At 35.9% G+C, this 18,164-nt stretch overlaps 3 protein-coding genes across 3 annotated transcripts in view; 1 reads left to right on the top strand and 2 right to left on the bottom strand.

The window, feature by feature from the left end:
- Nucleotides 1,983–3,931, top strand: LOC109850922 (pentatricopeptide repeat-containing protein At2g45350, chloroplastic). The gene has a single exon (XM_020421006.1). It carries the CDS (start codon nucleotides 2,002–2,004, stop codon nucleotides 3,904–3,906), a length of 1,905 nt encoding a protein of 634 aa, XP_020276595.1. The 5' UTR covers nucleotides 1,983–2,001; the 3' UTR covers nucleotides 3,907–3,931.
- Nucleotides 4,135–6,135, bottom strand: LOC109850834 (LRR receptor-like serine/threonine-protein kinase FLS2). The gene has a single exon (XM_020420898.1). The coding sequence runs from the start codon at nucleotides 6,009–6,011 to the stop codon at nucleotides 4,263–4,265; it is 1,749 nt and encodes a 582-aa protein (XP_020276487.1). The 5' UTR covers nucleotides 6,012–6,135; the 3' UTR covers nucleotides 4,135–4,262.
- The window catches only part of LOC109849431 (probable protein arginine N-methyltransferase 6), a 35,489-nt gene continuing 26,422 nt past the window's right edge, over nucleotides 9,098–18,164 (bottom strand). Inside the window, exons 8-13 of the mRNA XM_020419266.1 lie at nucleotides 14,391–14,469; nucleotides 12,865–12,959; nucleotides 10,794–10,878; nucleotides 9,815–9,984; nucleotides 9,616–9,734; nucleotides 9,098–9,522 (exon numbers count right to left, since the gene is read on the bottom strand). Coding sequence (XP_020274855.1) covers nucleotides 9,480–9,522; nucleotides 9,616–9,734; nucleotides 9,815–9,984; nucleotides 10,794–10,878; nucleotides 12,865–12,959; nucleotides 14,391–14,469 — 591 coding nt within the window. The 3' untranslated portion in view covers nucleotides 9,098–9,479. The remainder of the gene's footprint in view (nucleotides 9,523–9,615; nucleotides 9,735–9,814; nucleotides 9,985–10,793; nucleotides 10,879–12,864; nucleotides 12,960–14,390; nucleotides 14,470–18,164) is intronic.

Genomic DNA, 18,164 nt, shown 5'->3' with positions numbered 1-18,164 from the left:
AGATTATTTGTATATGAATTAGTACTAAAGATTTGCAAAAGATACACTAATTTTTTTCTATTATAAGTTAGATATATATATATATATATATATATATATATATAATATATATATATATATATAATATATATATTATAATATATTATAATATATATTATATATATATATATATAAGATAGAGTGCATAGATTCAAATTTATATTTTAGGTTTCTAAATTGAAAATCCACACTATCTGCTGTAATCTAATACACATGAACTTCTTGTAAATAAAAAAATTCCTATGATTTTGACATGTTTCACACTGTTTATAAGGGATAAAAAGTTATCATTATCTTGAATACTATTGATAGTAGCAAGCTCAACTCATTGAGATTGATTTAAGAGTAAATTTAACAAAAAATAAAAATAAAATTAAGAGTTGAAAAGTTCAAAAATTAGCTTGCACCTGTCACATGAAAAATTTCAAACAATTCCACAATTGAAGATATTAAAGTTCAAATTTTAAAAACTTTAAGATTGCTAAAAGACAAGTTAGGGTATATAATTGCAAAGTAGGGCAAATGATGAGGTAACTAAGGCTTGGTTTGGTAGGAGGGGAGACAGAGTAAGGTAAGAGACAAAATTTAAAATCTTCTTTGGTAGTAACTTTTCAGAGGGTAAGGTGAAGTAGAGTAAGGGAGTGTTTGGTTCACCGATTTTATAGAAAAGTGTTGGGAAAACACCTGGAAATGGCATTTTTTATAAATAATGAATTTTCGTAAATTTCTATAAATTGTGTTTAGTTCAAGAAGTTTTTATAGAAATATTTTCTATAAAGTAGGAAAAAGGGGGGTATTTAATAGAATTCAACTTCCTCTCCAAATAGACTGAAATTGCCTAGAAATCTGACATTTATATTAAAAAAATAATTAAGAACACATGTATCTCATTTCTCCACCCCCAAGTGATTTCTCTTGGGCATTTGTAAGCAGAAAAGGTTAGGAACTTATTTTTAATGAAGTGATATCCAACCAAGCAAAAGAAAAAGAAAACAACCTATTTTCTATAAAGTTAAAAACTTATTTTCATGTTTTGAACCAAACAATAAAAAAACAAAATATAAGAAAAGTAATATTCCTTGAGTTCTATAAACTTCCTACAAATTTTAATAGAAATACAAGGAAATCAAAATTTGGGCACTTTTCTTTTTCCTTTTTTCTTTTAGGGGGCTGTTTGGTTCATTTTCTAGATATAGGGAAATGTATTTCCATGTACAAAAACACAAGTTTTGAGTTTTCCAAACTTTTTTAAGAAATAGATTGTTTCGCTTTGGTTCGCACAAAAAAAATGGTGGGAAACCAATGTATTTATTTTTCTTGTGTTTGGTTCGCATGGAAAAAAAGGAAAAACTTTTGTATATATGGAAAAAAACGTGGCTGCAGTTTTCGTCGATTTCACGAGGCTGTGGAAGGAATTGGGGGAGAGAAAAAATATGATGTGGCGGCGATTTTCACCGAGTTTCCCTTCTTCAACCCTAGCGAACCAAAGATGAGAAAAAAAAACCGACGGAAAGCTTATATCCTACGTGGCCACGAAAAATCTGATGTGGAGGCGGTGTAAAAATTTTCCACCGAGTTAAAAAACGAACCAAACAGCCCCTAGAAATCAAATTAAACAACCCTTATAGTGAGGTGAGGAGAGAGAAAACATAAAATAAACTAGAAACTGAATAGAGAGAAAATCTCTCTAATTTGGAGGGATACAAGAGTGAGGAGAGAAAAGATGCAAAATGAACTAAAAAATCACGCTCCTCTCCTTACTCCCTCTAGAACTAAAAAAAAAAAAAAATCACTCGTTATATCTCTTTCAACCTTACACTACCTTATGTTATTTCTTACTTGTACCTCCTACCAAAGCAACGCTAAACGGTAATTAACCATTTTCTCCATCTCACCTTTTATAGCTATAGATGCTCAACGACTTTGAACTTCTAAGCCTCATTAACACAATCCAAAAGGGAAATGCTCTTCATAGCAAGCTCTCATCCCTCCCCTCTCCCTCTCCCTCTCCCTCTCCCTCCCCTCTCCAAATTCAAAACCCACCACCAAACCAACCAACTCCACGCCCACCTCATCACCACTGGCCTCACCCGCAACCCTTCTCTCTCCTCCAACCTCATCCTCTCTCTCCTCTCCTCCCCCCTCTCCCCCCATCCCCACCTCGCCCATCGCCTCTTCTTCTCCTCTCTCTCGACCCAAACAACCCACCCGCAATTCCTCTTCAACGCCATCCTCAAATCCCTCTCCCCCCTCGACTCCATCCTCACCTTCTCCTTGATGCTCTCTCACAACGTACCCCCCAACAAGTTCACACTCTCCATCATCCTCAAAGCCTGCTCTAAATCAAACTCCTTCGAACAAGGGGCCATGATTCATTCGTTCGTAATAAAGTCTGGGTTGGGTTCCAACATCTATTTGCACAACGCCCTGGTTGCGTTCTACGCGAAATGCGGGTGTTTGGAGATTGCCCGCCAAGTGTTTGATAGAATTGGTGTCAAGGATTCGGTGTCGTGGAATTCGATGATTGATGGGTATTTGAAGAGTGGGAGGTTGGAGATCGCGAAGGGGATTTTCGATGGGATGAGGGATGGGGACCGGAATTTGGTGACGTGGAATACGATGATTGGTGGGTATTTGTTGTTTCGCGGAGATTCGCGGATTGGGCTTGCGAGAGAAATGTTTGATCGAATGCCTGAGAGGGATTCGGTTTCTTGGAATTTGATGATTGATGGGTATGCAAAGTGTCGTAGGATGAATGATGCACTTGAATTATTTGAGAAAATGCCCCAAAAAAATGTGATTTCTTGGGCTACTGTGATTGCTGGTTACATGGATATTGGATCGATCGATAAGGCTCTGATATTGTTTGAGGAAATGCCTGAGAGAGATGTGGTTGCTTGGAACATAATGTTGGCAGGTTATGTCAAAAACGGTAAATTTATCGAAGCATTGCATCTCTTTAATGAAATGGGGAAACTCAGCAGCCTGGCCCCTGATTGCACAACCCTGGCTATTGTTCTCTCAGCTATATCAGAATTGGGACGAATACAAGACGGGATTGCTGTTCACAAGTATATTAAACGAAACCGCTTGCCTTTAAATGGAAAACTAAGTGTTGGTCTTATCGACATGTACTCAAAATGTGGAAGGCTAGAGGAAGCTCTACAAGTGTTTGCGATATGTAGAACAAGCATCGACCAATGGAATGCGATGATTTGTGGACTGGCAATCCACGGATATGGAAAATTGGCTCTCAAGCTTTTCTATGAGATGGAGAGGCTTTCTTTGAAGCCTGATGATATCACATTCATTGGTGTTCTCAATGCCTGTAGCCATTCGGGATTGGTTAACGAGGGCTTGATGTGTTTCGATATAATTAGGGGAAAATATCGCCTGGAACCAAAAATGCAACATTATGGATGCATCGTTGATATCCTAGGTCGAGCAGGGAGGTTAGAAGAAGCATGGGGACTGATCGAAGAGATGCCATTCGAGCCAAATGATGTGATATGGAAATCTTTGTTGAGTTCTTGTAGAAAATATGGAGATTTTGACATGGGCTTGAAAATTGCTAGGGTTTTAACTGAGAGGAGCTCTTGTAGTTCTAGTTCATATTTGTTATTATCACATGTCTATGCTGAGATCGGGATGTGGAGAGAAGCAAGAAATGTGAGGATGATGATGAAGGAGAGGGATATGATCAAGGTTCCAGGATGCAGTTGGATTGAACTTGATGGTGTTATGTATGAATTTGTTGTGGGAGATAATTCTCATCCTAGCGCAAAAGAAGCATATTCTATGTTGGAGCATTTGTGTAAATTTGAATTGTATGATTCACACTCTATGTACAGTATACAACAACGTTGACATATATAACATGATATTCTTTCATATAGGAAATTTCAGAGTTTTTTTATTTATTTATATACTCTAAGTAGGGATGCAAAAAAGATGTAGATTTAACAACAGCCAAAACATCGACATAAAATTTATGTCTTAAATTTTGTTTTTGTGTGCTTTTGGTGGAATTTGAATTAGGATTCTTCTTACACTTCTTTATATAGTAAAGACTACTACTACAATGCAAATCCTCTATGGAAACAAACAACTATAATATCATTGCATTAGCTCATCAATTGAGCTCCATGAAAATTAACAATTGACCTAGAATTGTCTACTCAAGATGAGTAACATTATTCTTCAATTACACAAGTTTCTTTCGTTCATTGTTTCTTCTTGCAAGGAGGAAGAGGTTGGCCACATAAGCACAAGTTGCCAGCATAAGCAACGGGTTTAAAGGCATTGAAAGGCCTTCTCTGAGGTATCTCTCCACACAGCCTGTTACTTCTGAAATTTACATGTCTGATATTTTCCAGCATTGTAAAGCTTTGCGGTATTTTGCCCGTTAACCCATTGTTCGATAAATCAAGCCAATTTAGACTCCTCATTGATCCAACAGTTTCAGGGATCGAGCCCTTGATCAGATTTCTCGAAAGATCCAGCCTCTCTAGAGAAGTTAGCCTGGAAACAGTGCTTGGTATTTGTCCTGTAATCCGATTCCTTGACAGGTTTATTGATTTCAGATATAACTGTTCTTTGAATTCAGATAATTTATCACTGATCTTGTTGTTTGAGAGATCCAATTCTCGAAGAGAAGATTTCTGCAGCAAAATTGAGACAGACCCAAACAACTGATTCGAATGGAGATCAAGTGAGGATAAGATTTCTGGCAATATGATTTCTGATATATTTGTTATGATCATGTTATTTGAAAGTTTAAGGGTTTGCAAGCTTGTCATGTTGGCGAAAACATTGCTGATTGTTCCTGTGATTGAATTTTTTGAGAGATCTAAGGAGCCTAAGGTATCGGGTTGTTTGAATATGGGCAGGTTTCCTTTGATATTGCAACCTGCAAGGTTAAGACTAGTGAGCTTTTTTGTTCTCAACCAATCTGGGATTTTTCCTAACTGAAGGTTGTTATAAGACAAATCTACGGAGGAGAGTGAAGGTAATCCTTTTGAAAGAGAACCTGGCAAAGGATCTCTAAGCCCATTGCTTGAGAGATTGAGAAGCCAAAGGTTCGATAATTTGGCTAACGATTCTGGAATTGTACCGGTTAGAGAATTATTAGCAATCGAGAGACTAGAAAGAGACTTAAGATTGCTGATCTGGTCAGGGATTTTACCAGTGAGCTTATTATGATTCAAATTGATCGATGAAACCGAAGGAAGATAACATAGGGATATCGGTATCTCTCCTGAGAACTGATTGTTCGAGAGGTCAATGTAAGAGAGATTTCGAAACTGTGAACTGAAACTCGGAAGCTTACCAGAAAACAGATTGTTACTGAGATCAAGAACCTGCAAGCTTGGGTTGATGAATGAGGACGGAATAGAACCTGTCAACAAATTTCTCGAGACAGTGAGCTGAACCAAGCTTTTCAAAGTTGCCAGGCTCGGAGGCAGCTGCCCTCGCAACTTGTTTCCGCTCAACGATAAATATCTCAGCGAATGCAGAGAGCCCAAGCTCGCAGGAATTTTACCATCGAGCAAATTGTCTTCAAGATAGAGTTGTTTGAGCCCGGTAAGATTCGAGAAACTCTCAGGAATGTTGCCAGCGATCTTCATTCCGCTTATAATCATCGTCTCCAAGAATTTCATGCTGCCCAATGCAGGAGATAAAATCCCCTTCATCACGAAAACAGAGCTCCCTGCCGCGCTTTGGAGTTGCAGGCCGATGACATGTCCAGACTTCGGATTGCAAGTAACACCCTCCCAAGCGCCGCTGCAGCAATCAAGTGCTCTCCACGAGGATAAAATCCCCGTCGTGTCCTTAACAATGCCAGCTTTAAAACTGAGCAACGCAGCTCTGTCGTCCTCTGAGCACAACAATGCAGAGCTCACAATCTTGCCTGATATCGATATGATCAGGAATTGAAGTGCAAGGCAAAGTTTCCATTTCGGGGACCTCATTTTCTGAAAGTGGATGATGAGAGCCTGAGATTTTTTGTGGTGGTGTTTTCAGGTTGTTTCTTAACGTAGAGAGGAAGTTTGTATGATGAAAAGTGCATTGCTAGAGTCGTATTTATAATGAGAATGGGGGTTCGAGGCTTAGCTTTTACTGTGTTCACATGTATTTTTTATTTGATTCACGAGGGGTTACAGTTAATTTCGGAACGTTGGAGCGTTTGGCGCTTGAAAATTGGGTTAATTGCTGACAGACCCCAGTACTATCGCCCACTTGCGGATAGACCCCCTATTCTTCTATTGCCGCTTTTCCTGAGTGAATTTTTACTGACTCGTCAACCCTGAAGAGTTCTATTTGTGAGAACACAACTTTCTCTTTCTCTGAGAGTAAAGGAGTCGTGAAATAAAATCACCGAGGATCTATCTGCAGCAATAGAACTACAAGGGATCAAGGGACAATTGGAAGAAAAAAATATAAGGGGTCTGTCCGCAAGTAACCCTTGAAAAATTTTAATAATAAACCAGTCAATTTTATGGGTGATACTTTTCTTGAAGAAATTGACAAAGCTATGAAGGAACATGGGATGATTGGCTACAAATGTAGAGTGGGCGGTCTTGCTTTTTTAAACTTTTGAGATCTTATTCTGATTATGATTTCTTATGAGTTGTTATGCAAGTCTCTGTTCTCTCTCCCCTTTTTGTCTTTCATACTGTTTTCATATGAGTGAAGGGGGTAATCAACAATGATTTATTTATCCTTCGTTGATGGATAGCTCATGCATTGCTACTGCCGACTATAACAGGAGCCCGACATAAAATTATAATATTCAATAATGCAATACACACTAATAGGAAAAATGAATGAAATAACAGAGTTATTTTAAACTTTCTAGGTCATATCGAAAGAATATAATGACTATGCTTTCAACTCAAATATTGAACGTACCAAGAAGAGCGCATCACGTGAAGTGGAGTTGTGGTGTGATCACATATCGTTGCATAGATATCAATAATTATTTGCGAATTTCTAGTTTATTTCCATCCCTCCATCCCTAAATTTCACCATCAATAAATCTCAATCTCCAGCCTTTTCTCAAAATAATAATAATAATAAATAAAATAAAATAAAAAAATAAAAAATCCCAAGCTTTTCTACAATCTCAAAGCTTGATGCAGTCCACGTGATTTAAATTAATATCAGAACAATGCAGATACAATCATATCAAAATAATATCAGAGCAATGCAGATTCAATCACATCACGTCTTTTTTTCTATTTAAAAGAAGTAGCTACAAAAATGAAATAATTTCAACAGAAACTTGACCATGCCAATCTGACAGTACATAATGAGCTCAGACCAAAGGCTATGGGCCATATAATTTGACCGTTTGGTAACGAGACATGAAACCATCATCATAGCTTCCGATTGGATGCAGGCATTATTTCAAATTATTTTTCTTTTCGGAAAAAATCTAATTAGTAAAGTACTTAAGAGGCTAGTTTACCAATTTACTTCCTCCTCGCTTAAGATTGATCAAATAAGGGGCTTTTTTGGTTCATAAAAAGGCCTTGCTATTGCCAGCACCTCAACATTAAATTAAAATGAAATGAACGAGCGTACTTGGGAAAAGCCTTGCTCTCTTCCTCTTGTCTTTTAATGGCATCTTTCAAAAATTTCTAAAAGAGCCGAAAAAGCTTATACTTACACCCTTCAACTAAGAGAAGAACGTTCTGTAAAGCAAGTTTGTGGGTCTATTTGCTTCATTCTTCAAGGTCGCTGTTGCTGACTTTAATGCTGCATCCTTTATGTTCTTTTTAGAATAACGGTTTATATAATAAGTTCCCCACAATTTGTTAAATTGCTTATTATAACAATTCCAAATACAAAATAATAACAATAACAATAAAAAAAAGGGTACAAATTACGAGACCAAAAACAGATCGTCCATGTTAGGGCATCTCCAACAGCTTCTCAAAAATTTTCTTTAAAATGGGGAAGCAAAAGTCATATTCTCCAACTAATTTTTACACAAACTTTAACAGCTTCTCCATTTTGAAGAATCTCTTTTTTCCTTCAAAAATTTAAAGAATGCTGTAGATTTGGGGAAGCTTCCCCATTTTTTTCTCCTCCATCCCTATTTTGGGGAATGAGACGAGGAATCTGTTGGACCAAAAACCTAACTAAATTCTCCAAAAGTGGGAAATGGACAAGCTGTTGGAGATGCTCTTAAAGGCCATACACAGTGTTCTCGTCTGAACAAAATGTTCATATCCAGACAATTGAAAGGTTGTAAACAAACTCAAATATATTTTATTTTAAAAAAACCAACGCGGAGCTGATAAAATACACAAAGAAAAGCAAAGCATTATCTTAGCGCTGTGCAAAAGATGCAGAAATATATACTGAAAACCATGTAGTTAGTTTACAGCATCCATGCTGTCGCTAGGGCTTTGCTCTCTCATCTTAAAACCATAGCTCGCTAATATTCTGGCATTTGTCACCATTTTCAAAGAAAAGTATCAAAAGAAGGATCAAAAAAGCTTTCTCAGCGGCAACGATCAAGTGGCAGAGTAGGCCAGGGAACATAATAATCAAAAAGTACCGCACTTTCCTTCTTGACGAACAAGGGACGTGCACAAAATAATCAAAAAGTAACGCACATCTGTGTGAGTCTTCACGGAGCAAATTGTGCAGGGTGCATAGAGAACCTATGCTGGGTCCCTTAGATTTTGACTAGACCCACTGTGTAACGGGGGAAGGAATCATACAGAAAGAATTCTATAAAAAGATCCACAGCGAGCAAGGGAAAACTTAAATATGTCCGAACATGCAGTCGATATAATATCCTGTATTCACTGAATAATGAAGCAGTCACTTCATTTCTTAATTAAAGGACAGACAAACAGGCCACATAACTAGGCACAAACAAGAGGATACCGTGGAAAAGGACTTGCAGGGGACTGAGAGGTTCAGGTTAATGCTTCTGTTGCCAAGAGACCAATCAAAGTTCTATTTTGAAGTATTAGGATAAACAATTTTAAAATGAAAAGGAAATAACAGTGCAACACATTGTTTGCTACCAGAGAACCTATAGCTTCATTGAAGCAAATAAATGCCATTTTCCCTCAATGGATCAGATAGTTGTTGCTACAAAGCATAAGCCATGTTACAATTCGTCAATTCCATCAAATACCTGACGAAAAATAAGGGGGAAAAAGAGGGGGGGAAAAACTAACCACTTTCAATCTAATCAATGGGTTGCTGTGGTCATTCAGCATGGAAGTACAACATACAACGTTTGGACACTGTGATCTCTTTCTAGGGAGCTACTCCCACTTGTTACTAGATGAGTGGTCATACGAATATGAATCGGTAAAAACAGCTGCCAGCAATTGTAAGTAAACACTTGCTAGCTTTGGTCATTACCTCCACTGGAAATCCAAGGCATCCATAAAAAGAAGTCATCAAGACAACTATCTCATAACTGACTGTTTTACAAAAGAACGACCTCCTGAACTGGAAAAAAAGAAAAAGAAAATAAAACGCAAAATGAGAGAAGAAAATTAGGTGAAAACTGATTCAGGCTATGAGAAAGATCATGCAACTTACGAGTATTCAAGATGGATGTTCAAGAACCGAGGGTTCTCCTGGCTTTGGGATAGAGTGACCGAGCCCTCTATAACTTGATCTTGCTGCAAGTCTATTGGATCAAAGAAATAGAGCAATGTCTGGAAAAAGAAAATCAAATCAAATTAAATTGGTATGAAGTAAGAAATAGAAAGACAAAAAGTGGCTTTCAAATGCATACCTGCTGCCAATGTGTTGGGGCATCCTCAGGTGCAGTTGACAGCACAATTGCCTCTTTTCTCTTAGACTGGCTAGAATCATGTGAGTATAAGTCGTTCATATGACTGTTGGAGAACATTGCAGGTCCATTGAACTCCACATCAAACCAGAATGCAAATCCATGGAGAGGGGCTTTCCACGAAAAAAGATGTGGAATATAAGTTTTTTTTTTTTGAACAATTGAACAAATAGATTATCCTTTTCCATTTCTTGTACTGTGGAATAGTAACAAAGTTGTCACCATAAGGACTACAATGCTGAACATGATATTAACCGGATATGGATACGATGGAGCAAGAACTCAAACATCAGATGAAGTGCATCATTTTGAATAATTAACCATACAATATGCCCTCATGTTAGGAAAAACTAGGGAGTAGAAAAAGGATGTTAATGAATGAAAGGTGGATTGACATTTAGGAATACTTTTAGTTCACACCATTGATTGAAATCTATATCTTGGGGTGACGATATTTCTATTATCAACTTAGAATTATTCCTCTCGCATGATATAGATATTAGAAAACAAGAACTCCATTTATAATTAGACTAAAACTGCAAACTTATCCTGACCATAATTTACAGAAGCACACATACTCCATGGTATCTAGATGTATATATTTGATGAGTCTAGGACGAGTGCTCATGCCATCTGAACCTATACAATACCATGAATAGTTTTGGAACCAATAGGTCATACTTGATACCCTTTTTGTGCACAAGCTGCAAACAGCCATATCCTAGGAAAGTATACATGCAGCACTATGGTGAGAACAAAATAACTGCCGTTTTGACACAATCATGCATATGTCGTGAGAAAGCAAACAGCAAGCGATGCTGTAATACGACCCCACATGAAAAACTAGACGGGGAAAAAAAATGGAGCCTGACATAAGAGAATAATAATTAAAATGAAAGATATGCCATTTAAGGAAATTTACCTCGCATCATTGATTCAAATCTATATTTTGCAGTGATAATTTCAAGTTCTTGAGCTGAAACGTTGTAACAATCCACATATTTCACCTGTAATGATGTTCAAAGGCAGTTCTCAGTTGCAGGAGTTAATATCCCAATTCGATACAAATAGAGATACACATTTACTTATTTTTCCATATCCGTGCCAGTAGCATGTCAGACCACTAGCCGATAAGAGAAATCCTCAAAGTGAAAGTATTAGGAAATGGGCAAATATAACTGTTATGTTTATAACAGCATGATCTCATTTATCAGGTTTTGCGGATCGAATTATAGATGGTTTATAACTCAGTTACCAGTAGTTGCGTGCGCATAAAAGTGTGTACGCATAAAGACTGATATGAAATATGCAACTTGATGTGAATTCTAATGATGACAAAACAAAAGTGAGAAAACTAAAAATCCACCACCATTCCTTACATGGTGAAATTCAAATTATTATAAACAAGAATTCTTCATTGACTCGATGTTTTAATATAAATAGACAACATAGTAGATGTAATATTGGAAAACGTTTTAGCACACTGCCTTGGAATGACATATAACTTGCATTTAATGGGAATCGTGTGATTTTCATTTTTGTCACTGTTAAAATGATCTAGGTCCTGTTTAATGATCTGGTTCTTCTAGTTAAGCCGTGGAACTTATAGTTTCCAACTGATATGACTCATATGATCAAAACTCAAATCCTACTTTTGTCCTTGTGAAACTATATACATATATAGAGAGATAGGATTCACTACTTCCGGAAGGATTGGAGACAATCCTTTCTTTTTAGAATTAGCATTTGGCAATTCATATAAGCTATGCGCTTCATTAAAGTTGATCTATGTAATTCAAAAAGTGTAAATTACTAATAAATCAAGCATTTCAAATTTCTTTTCAACCTGCATGACAAATACCGAAATAAATAAAGTGAATATCTAGTTAAGTTGTAGGGCGTTTGAAAACTAACATAAAATAATTATAAAGGTTTTTAGTGTGTAGATAAAAAATCAGATGTTTAGATCAAAAAATTTCATATCCTTAAATGTAGTCCTAAGAAAGCTATCATTTTTTACCATTTATTTATGCTTACTTGAGATATGGGTAAACATCTTGAATTTTGATATCGACACTTAAATGATGTAGATAAAATTTAATAAAGTGGTCCATAAAAATTGATATCCCAAGACTCACCATAAAAAGGTATCGTTCCAAATCCTTCCCAATGGAATCAAAGCCTTCCCCCTCTCACTAAATTTATAAACTTTAGTTACATACTGTTATAACTTGTTATGAATATACATTTCCTGCATTTAAGTGAATACCAGTATATCTCTTTTTATACTGAGAATTTTGTTTCCATGCCAAGCCAATAATTTCACCGCAACATACAACCCTTCTAGAAAAGCCACAGGAATACCCTTAATTGTCTCTAATATTGCAATTACTCCATCCTAGTGATCATCAAGAAAAATTACTTGAATTAGCAACCTACTGGACTATGCATCTAAATCAGAATGATAGACAGCAGTAGCTAATAGACCAAATTACTTCTAGATTCAAGATTCTAGATTAATGAAGAAGGTTGTCTGGAGTCTAGACTATTTTCTCAATCAAGATTAAGAGAGTGTTTGAAGGAGCTTTTTTTTTGTCACACTAGCTTTTAAGTTAGTTTTTTTTATCTACCTGTTTGGTAAAATACCAAATATGTTTAACTTATAAGCCCCATTTTGAAAAACTAGTATACCCTAGCTTCTGAAAAACTAACTTAATACCTCAGAAACTCACCTAAATAAGCTATGTTTGACCAAAAAATTTACAATTCTACCCAAACAAATTTTATAGAATTTTTATCATAAAAGCAAAAAGCTACTAACAGGAAGACCTTCCAAACACCCTCTAATAATCAACAAAATCCTTTTCAAGGGAAGCATATTGAGATTTCTTACACTGGAGATTGTAACAAATTTTGAAACAAAGCCTAGTAAAGCAAGATGCAACAGAAACTAAAATTTAACCATACAACATAGATTAGCATTAGAGAGTTACCACAGATGGCCATGTAAGAACATTTTCTCCAGTGATTGTTTCTACACTAGGCTCTTCAAATGCACACTGTTTGGCAAGTGGCAACATTGCGGACACTGCAAACATCAAGATACATCTTCTTGTCATACCAAAACCAAGTCAGAGAAACCATGTATGGTTTGGAAATTCCCATAACCAGTCTTTTAAGCGAAATCCTATAATTATCTTGATAATACAATGTGAAAATATGTCAAGTACAATTTGTTAATGTGTACATCAATACAGTTGGTCGAACATATAGATTATGCATAACATACAGATATGTGCATGTTCATGTGAATTTATGGGGGGCGTATTTGGGTGTAATATTACTGTTAGCAAACCAAAATCCTCCAATCAGATGTTGTAGTGAGTCATCTACGTCGAAGTGAACTGTTTATCTAAATCCATAATATCTAAAATGCCTAGTAAAGGTAATGTTGATTCAAAGAATCTTCCATCTATCTTCTATTATTTCATACCATACTAAAAAGAGAAAAAATTTAGGTAGGAAGGCAAAGTTGATGATTGATGGGCATGTGGATTACTATATGTGAATCCAGTTCCTCTCGATCAGACCCTACAGCAAGTCAAGTAGAGATTTAACTTTGCTTATATAGATCCATAAAATCTAATATACCTATTCAAGTATTATGGCAATTTTTTTTTTGTTTTTTTTTTTTGGTTTCTCATTCAGAACACACTTCTTTTATTTTATTTTTTTCCTTTTCTTTTCGCAAGTAAATTTTAGAAAAGAAAAAAAAGAAAAAGGAAAAGGAAAAACCAAATAGATCTAGATAAGAGAAAAATCTTGACTGAGATTTATGGTTCTAGATGCATGCATGTGGTTTAACTTTTTACATTGTGGAGGTCAGTACCAACAATGTATAATTATAATTTGCATGGTGTTTTAATGTTAAGAATGCTTCTAAAAAAAGTGGTAGAAAATTAGAATAACCTCTCCAAATTTTTGGTTTAGATTCATCCACATGTTTTAGCTTACAAGAGGAGAGCATGTTTACAAGTCACATAGTGCTCAATTGAGAACTAAACATATTTGTAAGAAATCGCCCATCACCCAAGTGTAAAATATGTGTGCTTGTGCTTGTTGATAGACAACGTGTACTTGATGACATGACCTGCAATGTAAATATCATGTCATGTGCAAATTATGCTAAAAATTGTATGATCTTGTATCCATTCATATGTCGGTATATTTTTGATCGACAATAGAATTTTCAATCCACGCTACCATTGAATGCAGGTGAGTATGAGAATTCCATTTATGTGCCCGCCATTGAGTTTGCATGTGCACAAATGTGCCTGTGTTAACAAAACTTAGACATTGATTTGTGTTCACATTTCCTTTTCCGCTCCAATATTTGTGTTACCTTATCAAAGTTTACCAAAGATGCAGTAACTAATTAATACAGTTAAACATTTGTGGATCTCAGTTAGAGATGCATTCCGTTTTCAATGTTAGAAAGGGATTAGTACTGTGTACTTACTATCAATCCCATAGACATCACGCCAGAAATCAATGCTTTCACTATATCTATCACTATGTGTGACTGGCGCCATGTATAGCTGCAAGAGACAGAAAGCATATCCAGCATAAATCATTTTTCATCACCAATCAGCACACTTAAAACTTTACAATAACTATTTAACATGTACAGCTGAGACCATTTGGTTCATTTCTAAACAGCAACCGCTATGCACTTCAAGAAAAAACTAGAATATATGTTTTACAATCATCATTTGACATTAATATATTTTAAAAAGTAGAGTTCAATTATTTGTGCAGTGCAGTTTTATACAAAACATGAGCTAATTATGATGGTAAGATTTATGGCTATATCCCACATCATTTACCAAGTCGCATATGCATATTCACAGTGTTATCTCATAGAATTATAACCCTCAACCCTCATCAGTCATCACAACTTTGGAGTTTGGTGTAGTACAATGGACCTTAAACATGGTTTCAAAGCGACCCAGGTTCAAATCCCACTGGCTATGAATTTAAAGTGGATTTAGAAAGAAAAAAGGTAATGTTCCGTGAGCATAGTTGCATAGTGCGTGATATAGCAGGTCTTTGGATTCGAAGGGTGGTAGCTTGCTTCGGGATGCAAGTTCGGTTAGTGGTACGTCGTAATCTTTTTTGATGCACTTATCGTTTTCAAATGTATACAGTACAAAACTAGAAACTAGATAGCTAATAATGTATTCCAATATTTTTTCCATACAACATATTTATATACTTCTTTTTTATGGAGTTCTTTCTTTTAATTATGTTTTTCTATTCACATATTACGTGTTGAGATCATGATCTTGTTTCATGTTTTATTAATATAGGTATTTAGTTATAGTAAATTTGTTAGCTTGTATATTCTATTGTGCTTCTCCCTTCACTCGATTTGCACATTGCATTGTGTTTTGCGCATGTGCATTTAAAGGCACTGCCTGCCCGCATACTTTTAAGCGATATGTCAATTTTGGGGAACCAATTCGTGTATCGGAGGAAATTGGTTTGCAAATGCACTGGGAATCAATTCACATGAACTATACGACGGCTCGAGGTAGGGTCTAGGGAATCACGCAATTGTATGCGTGAGTCTAGTTTTTGGCCCATAAAAGGGCGCTCAACCTGCGGGAGCATGTTAGATTATAAAAATATAACAATCTACTCAACACTCATCACAACATTAGTGTTTGGGTGTAACGGAAGGGACCTTAAACACACAGCATACCAATTATGCACATATTTCCAATGATCATAATGAACCTTTTAAATCGGTCGGTTAAACCTTAATAGTTAATACACTATGGCAACAGGAATCCTTTGTTTACGTGGTCACCAAAGTTGACTAGGGCTACAGGCAAAGAACAAATTTCCACTGTCAAGTCAATAATAATATGTAGGTTAATGGGTACGGATACTCCTCTATATCATACAAGTTTAGGCCCTAGCCACGCAACAAGATAAGCAAAGTGCTAACGGCTAATAGTAGGTTTTATGACCGTACAAAGAATGCAAACCAAACAGGATATACTATTAAAAAAAGAAACTGTAATCGAATTAGAATGTACTGAAGGATTCAAATTACAAAGGGAATCAGAACGATTACGGTACGTGACAAACTAATGTCCAAGGTGGTAACTACATGGAACTCAAATGGGATAAAATGGAACTCAACAAAAATCCAGGCTTGTTTTACACCAAGGAAATGTGTACGTTTCAATTTATCTTCCGTCTCTGGAATGAATTCAGATGTGAGACTCAAGGATGGATTTTCAGAAAGCCAATGAACTATTTTATGCAAAATATCTCTCTACAGTAGGAGATGATTCCCTTACCAGTAAAAGAAAATTTCCAACTGATATGGTGCCTCCCCATTGGACTGAGAGAAGCTGTAACTCACAATCCTATAACAACATCTTACCTTTCTTTCGAAATTCCTTCCAAACTATACCTCAGAATCCGTAACTAGAAAGTTAAAAAATTAATTGAATCCTGCCTCCTTCCTCCACCCAAAAAGGAAAATAAGAGAATCCATAGGAGTTTAGCTTGTAGAAGCCTAGAAGGTGATGCTCGAACAATGATTCCAAAAAAGGAAAAGAAATAAAGTGGACAATTTCTCAAGCTGCTAAGTTATTGAGTCTCTGACCTACTTCCCCCTTCTAAATGATATTAACAGCATTACTTTGAATAAAACATGGATATATCTTGGAGGAAACCATATAACTGACCTTGATACACGGCTTACATACCACAACAAAGAATAAGGAAGAAATCAAGAACAAATATAAAAAGAAAGAAAATAATAAAAGTTATTCTACTTGTGTGAGCCAATTAACCGGACATACTGTTGAAGGTGGTCAACTGGCAGTAAGTGTGGCAGTCATTCAGGAGTGACCAAGTGATTGCAAATAAATATTATCAGGGTTTTTACTTGTTGATGCTAACAGAAAGGCACTGATGTTGTTGATGCTAACAGAAAGGCACTGATGGTTCACAATGACAGATTTGATAATTTAACCTGTATTTTGGTATAGATTTAGACTCCATCCAAGGTTATTGAGGACACATTTTGATAATACAGAAATGCCAATTAGTTTAAATGTTTAATTAGCTTGTCCATATTGTAGTTAGACTTGCACTTGTAAAAGTATTCACGGTGTATAATTAATGAAAAAGAATACCCATCCACTATGACACTTGCATGAACATTAGAACATGGTGTATAATTAATGAAAAAGAATACCCATCCACTATGACACTTGCATGAACATTAGATCATGACGAGTCCTTTAAAAGCAGGTCAGGAGGACACAATGATATGACACTAACATAACAATTAAAAATATATACATCTATGCATAAACATGTACAACAACTGCCTTTAATAATATAAAATACATTGTTGTATTTGAGAAAATTGTCTTGATCCTGGAGAGGGATAGTCATACTCTATAGCAAGCTGAACAGAATCCAATTACATAAATCAATGTGGAACTAAACTAATACTACTCTAAGCTACTCTAATGCTAAACCTCAAGATGAAGCATAAATATCTACCATGCCTTGCTTGTTACATAGAAGTGACTAGTTACAATGAGGTGAAATACTTTTTCAGGCAAAGCTTTAAAGAAAACATCAGAAAAAGTAAATTTATGTGAAAAGAGACCATGAGGGTAAAGGGTGAAAAAGCAAGTCAGAAGGTTTTTCTTCCCTCTTTTTATGAGGATGATGACAACATAAATATAATTAAATTCAGCATTGATGTGTGTCTAACTGATTAAAAGAATGTATGTATGCAACAAATGTTTTGCATCAAGGATATGTGCAGACTCTTCCATCTACACTACTGAAATTCATATTTTAAAAATGTCTACCATAAAACTCTTGACAAAACATAGTAAATGGCCTTTTGATTTAGAAATTTACAGAATTGGCTGGAACGCTTCATAATTTTTTTGAGAAACCATTCAGCCTTTAGGGGAAAAATCTAACAAATCTGAAGTGGTTCTATAGAGGTTCACATCAATCCAAGTGACAGTATGGTGTCAGTTGCCAACTTCCTATGATATTCTGAACTGGGTCATCTTGACATCACAATTGCACTCCCTAAAGTGCAACTAGAAGGAACTTACAATGTAAGTGCAATAGAAAATCATGATAGCATATACTTGAATTAGCCGCAAGAGGGGTTATTATAACCTGCATAACAGGTGAAAGTTAAAATTTCAGCAATGAAGCTATATAAATATCTGATAGT

The sequence above is a fragment of the Asparagus officinalis genome, chromosome 7 (genome assembly GCF_001876935.1).
Source record: "Asparagus officinalis chromosome 7, Aspof.V1, whole genome shotgun sequence".
Lineage (NCBI taxonomy): Eukaryota > Viridiplantae > Streptophyta > Magnoliopsida > Asparagales > Asparagaceae > Asparagus > Asparagus officinalis.
This window is presented reverse-complemented; position numbering and strand designations above follow the sequence as displayed.

Bases quoted from the DNA above. Each gene is read 5' to 3' on its own strand.
- LOC109850834 (XM_020420898.1), bottom strand. From the start codon at position 6,011: ATGAGGTCCCCGAAATGGAAACTTTGCCTTGCACTTCAATTCCTGATC.
- LOC109850922 (XM_020421006.1), top strand. From the start codon at position 2,002: ATGCTCTTCATAGCAAGCTCTCATCCCTCCCCTCTCCCTCTCCCTCTC.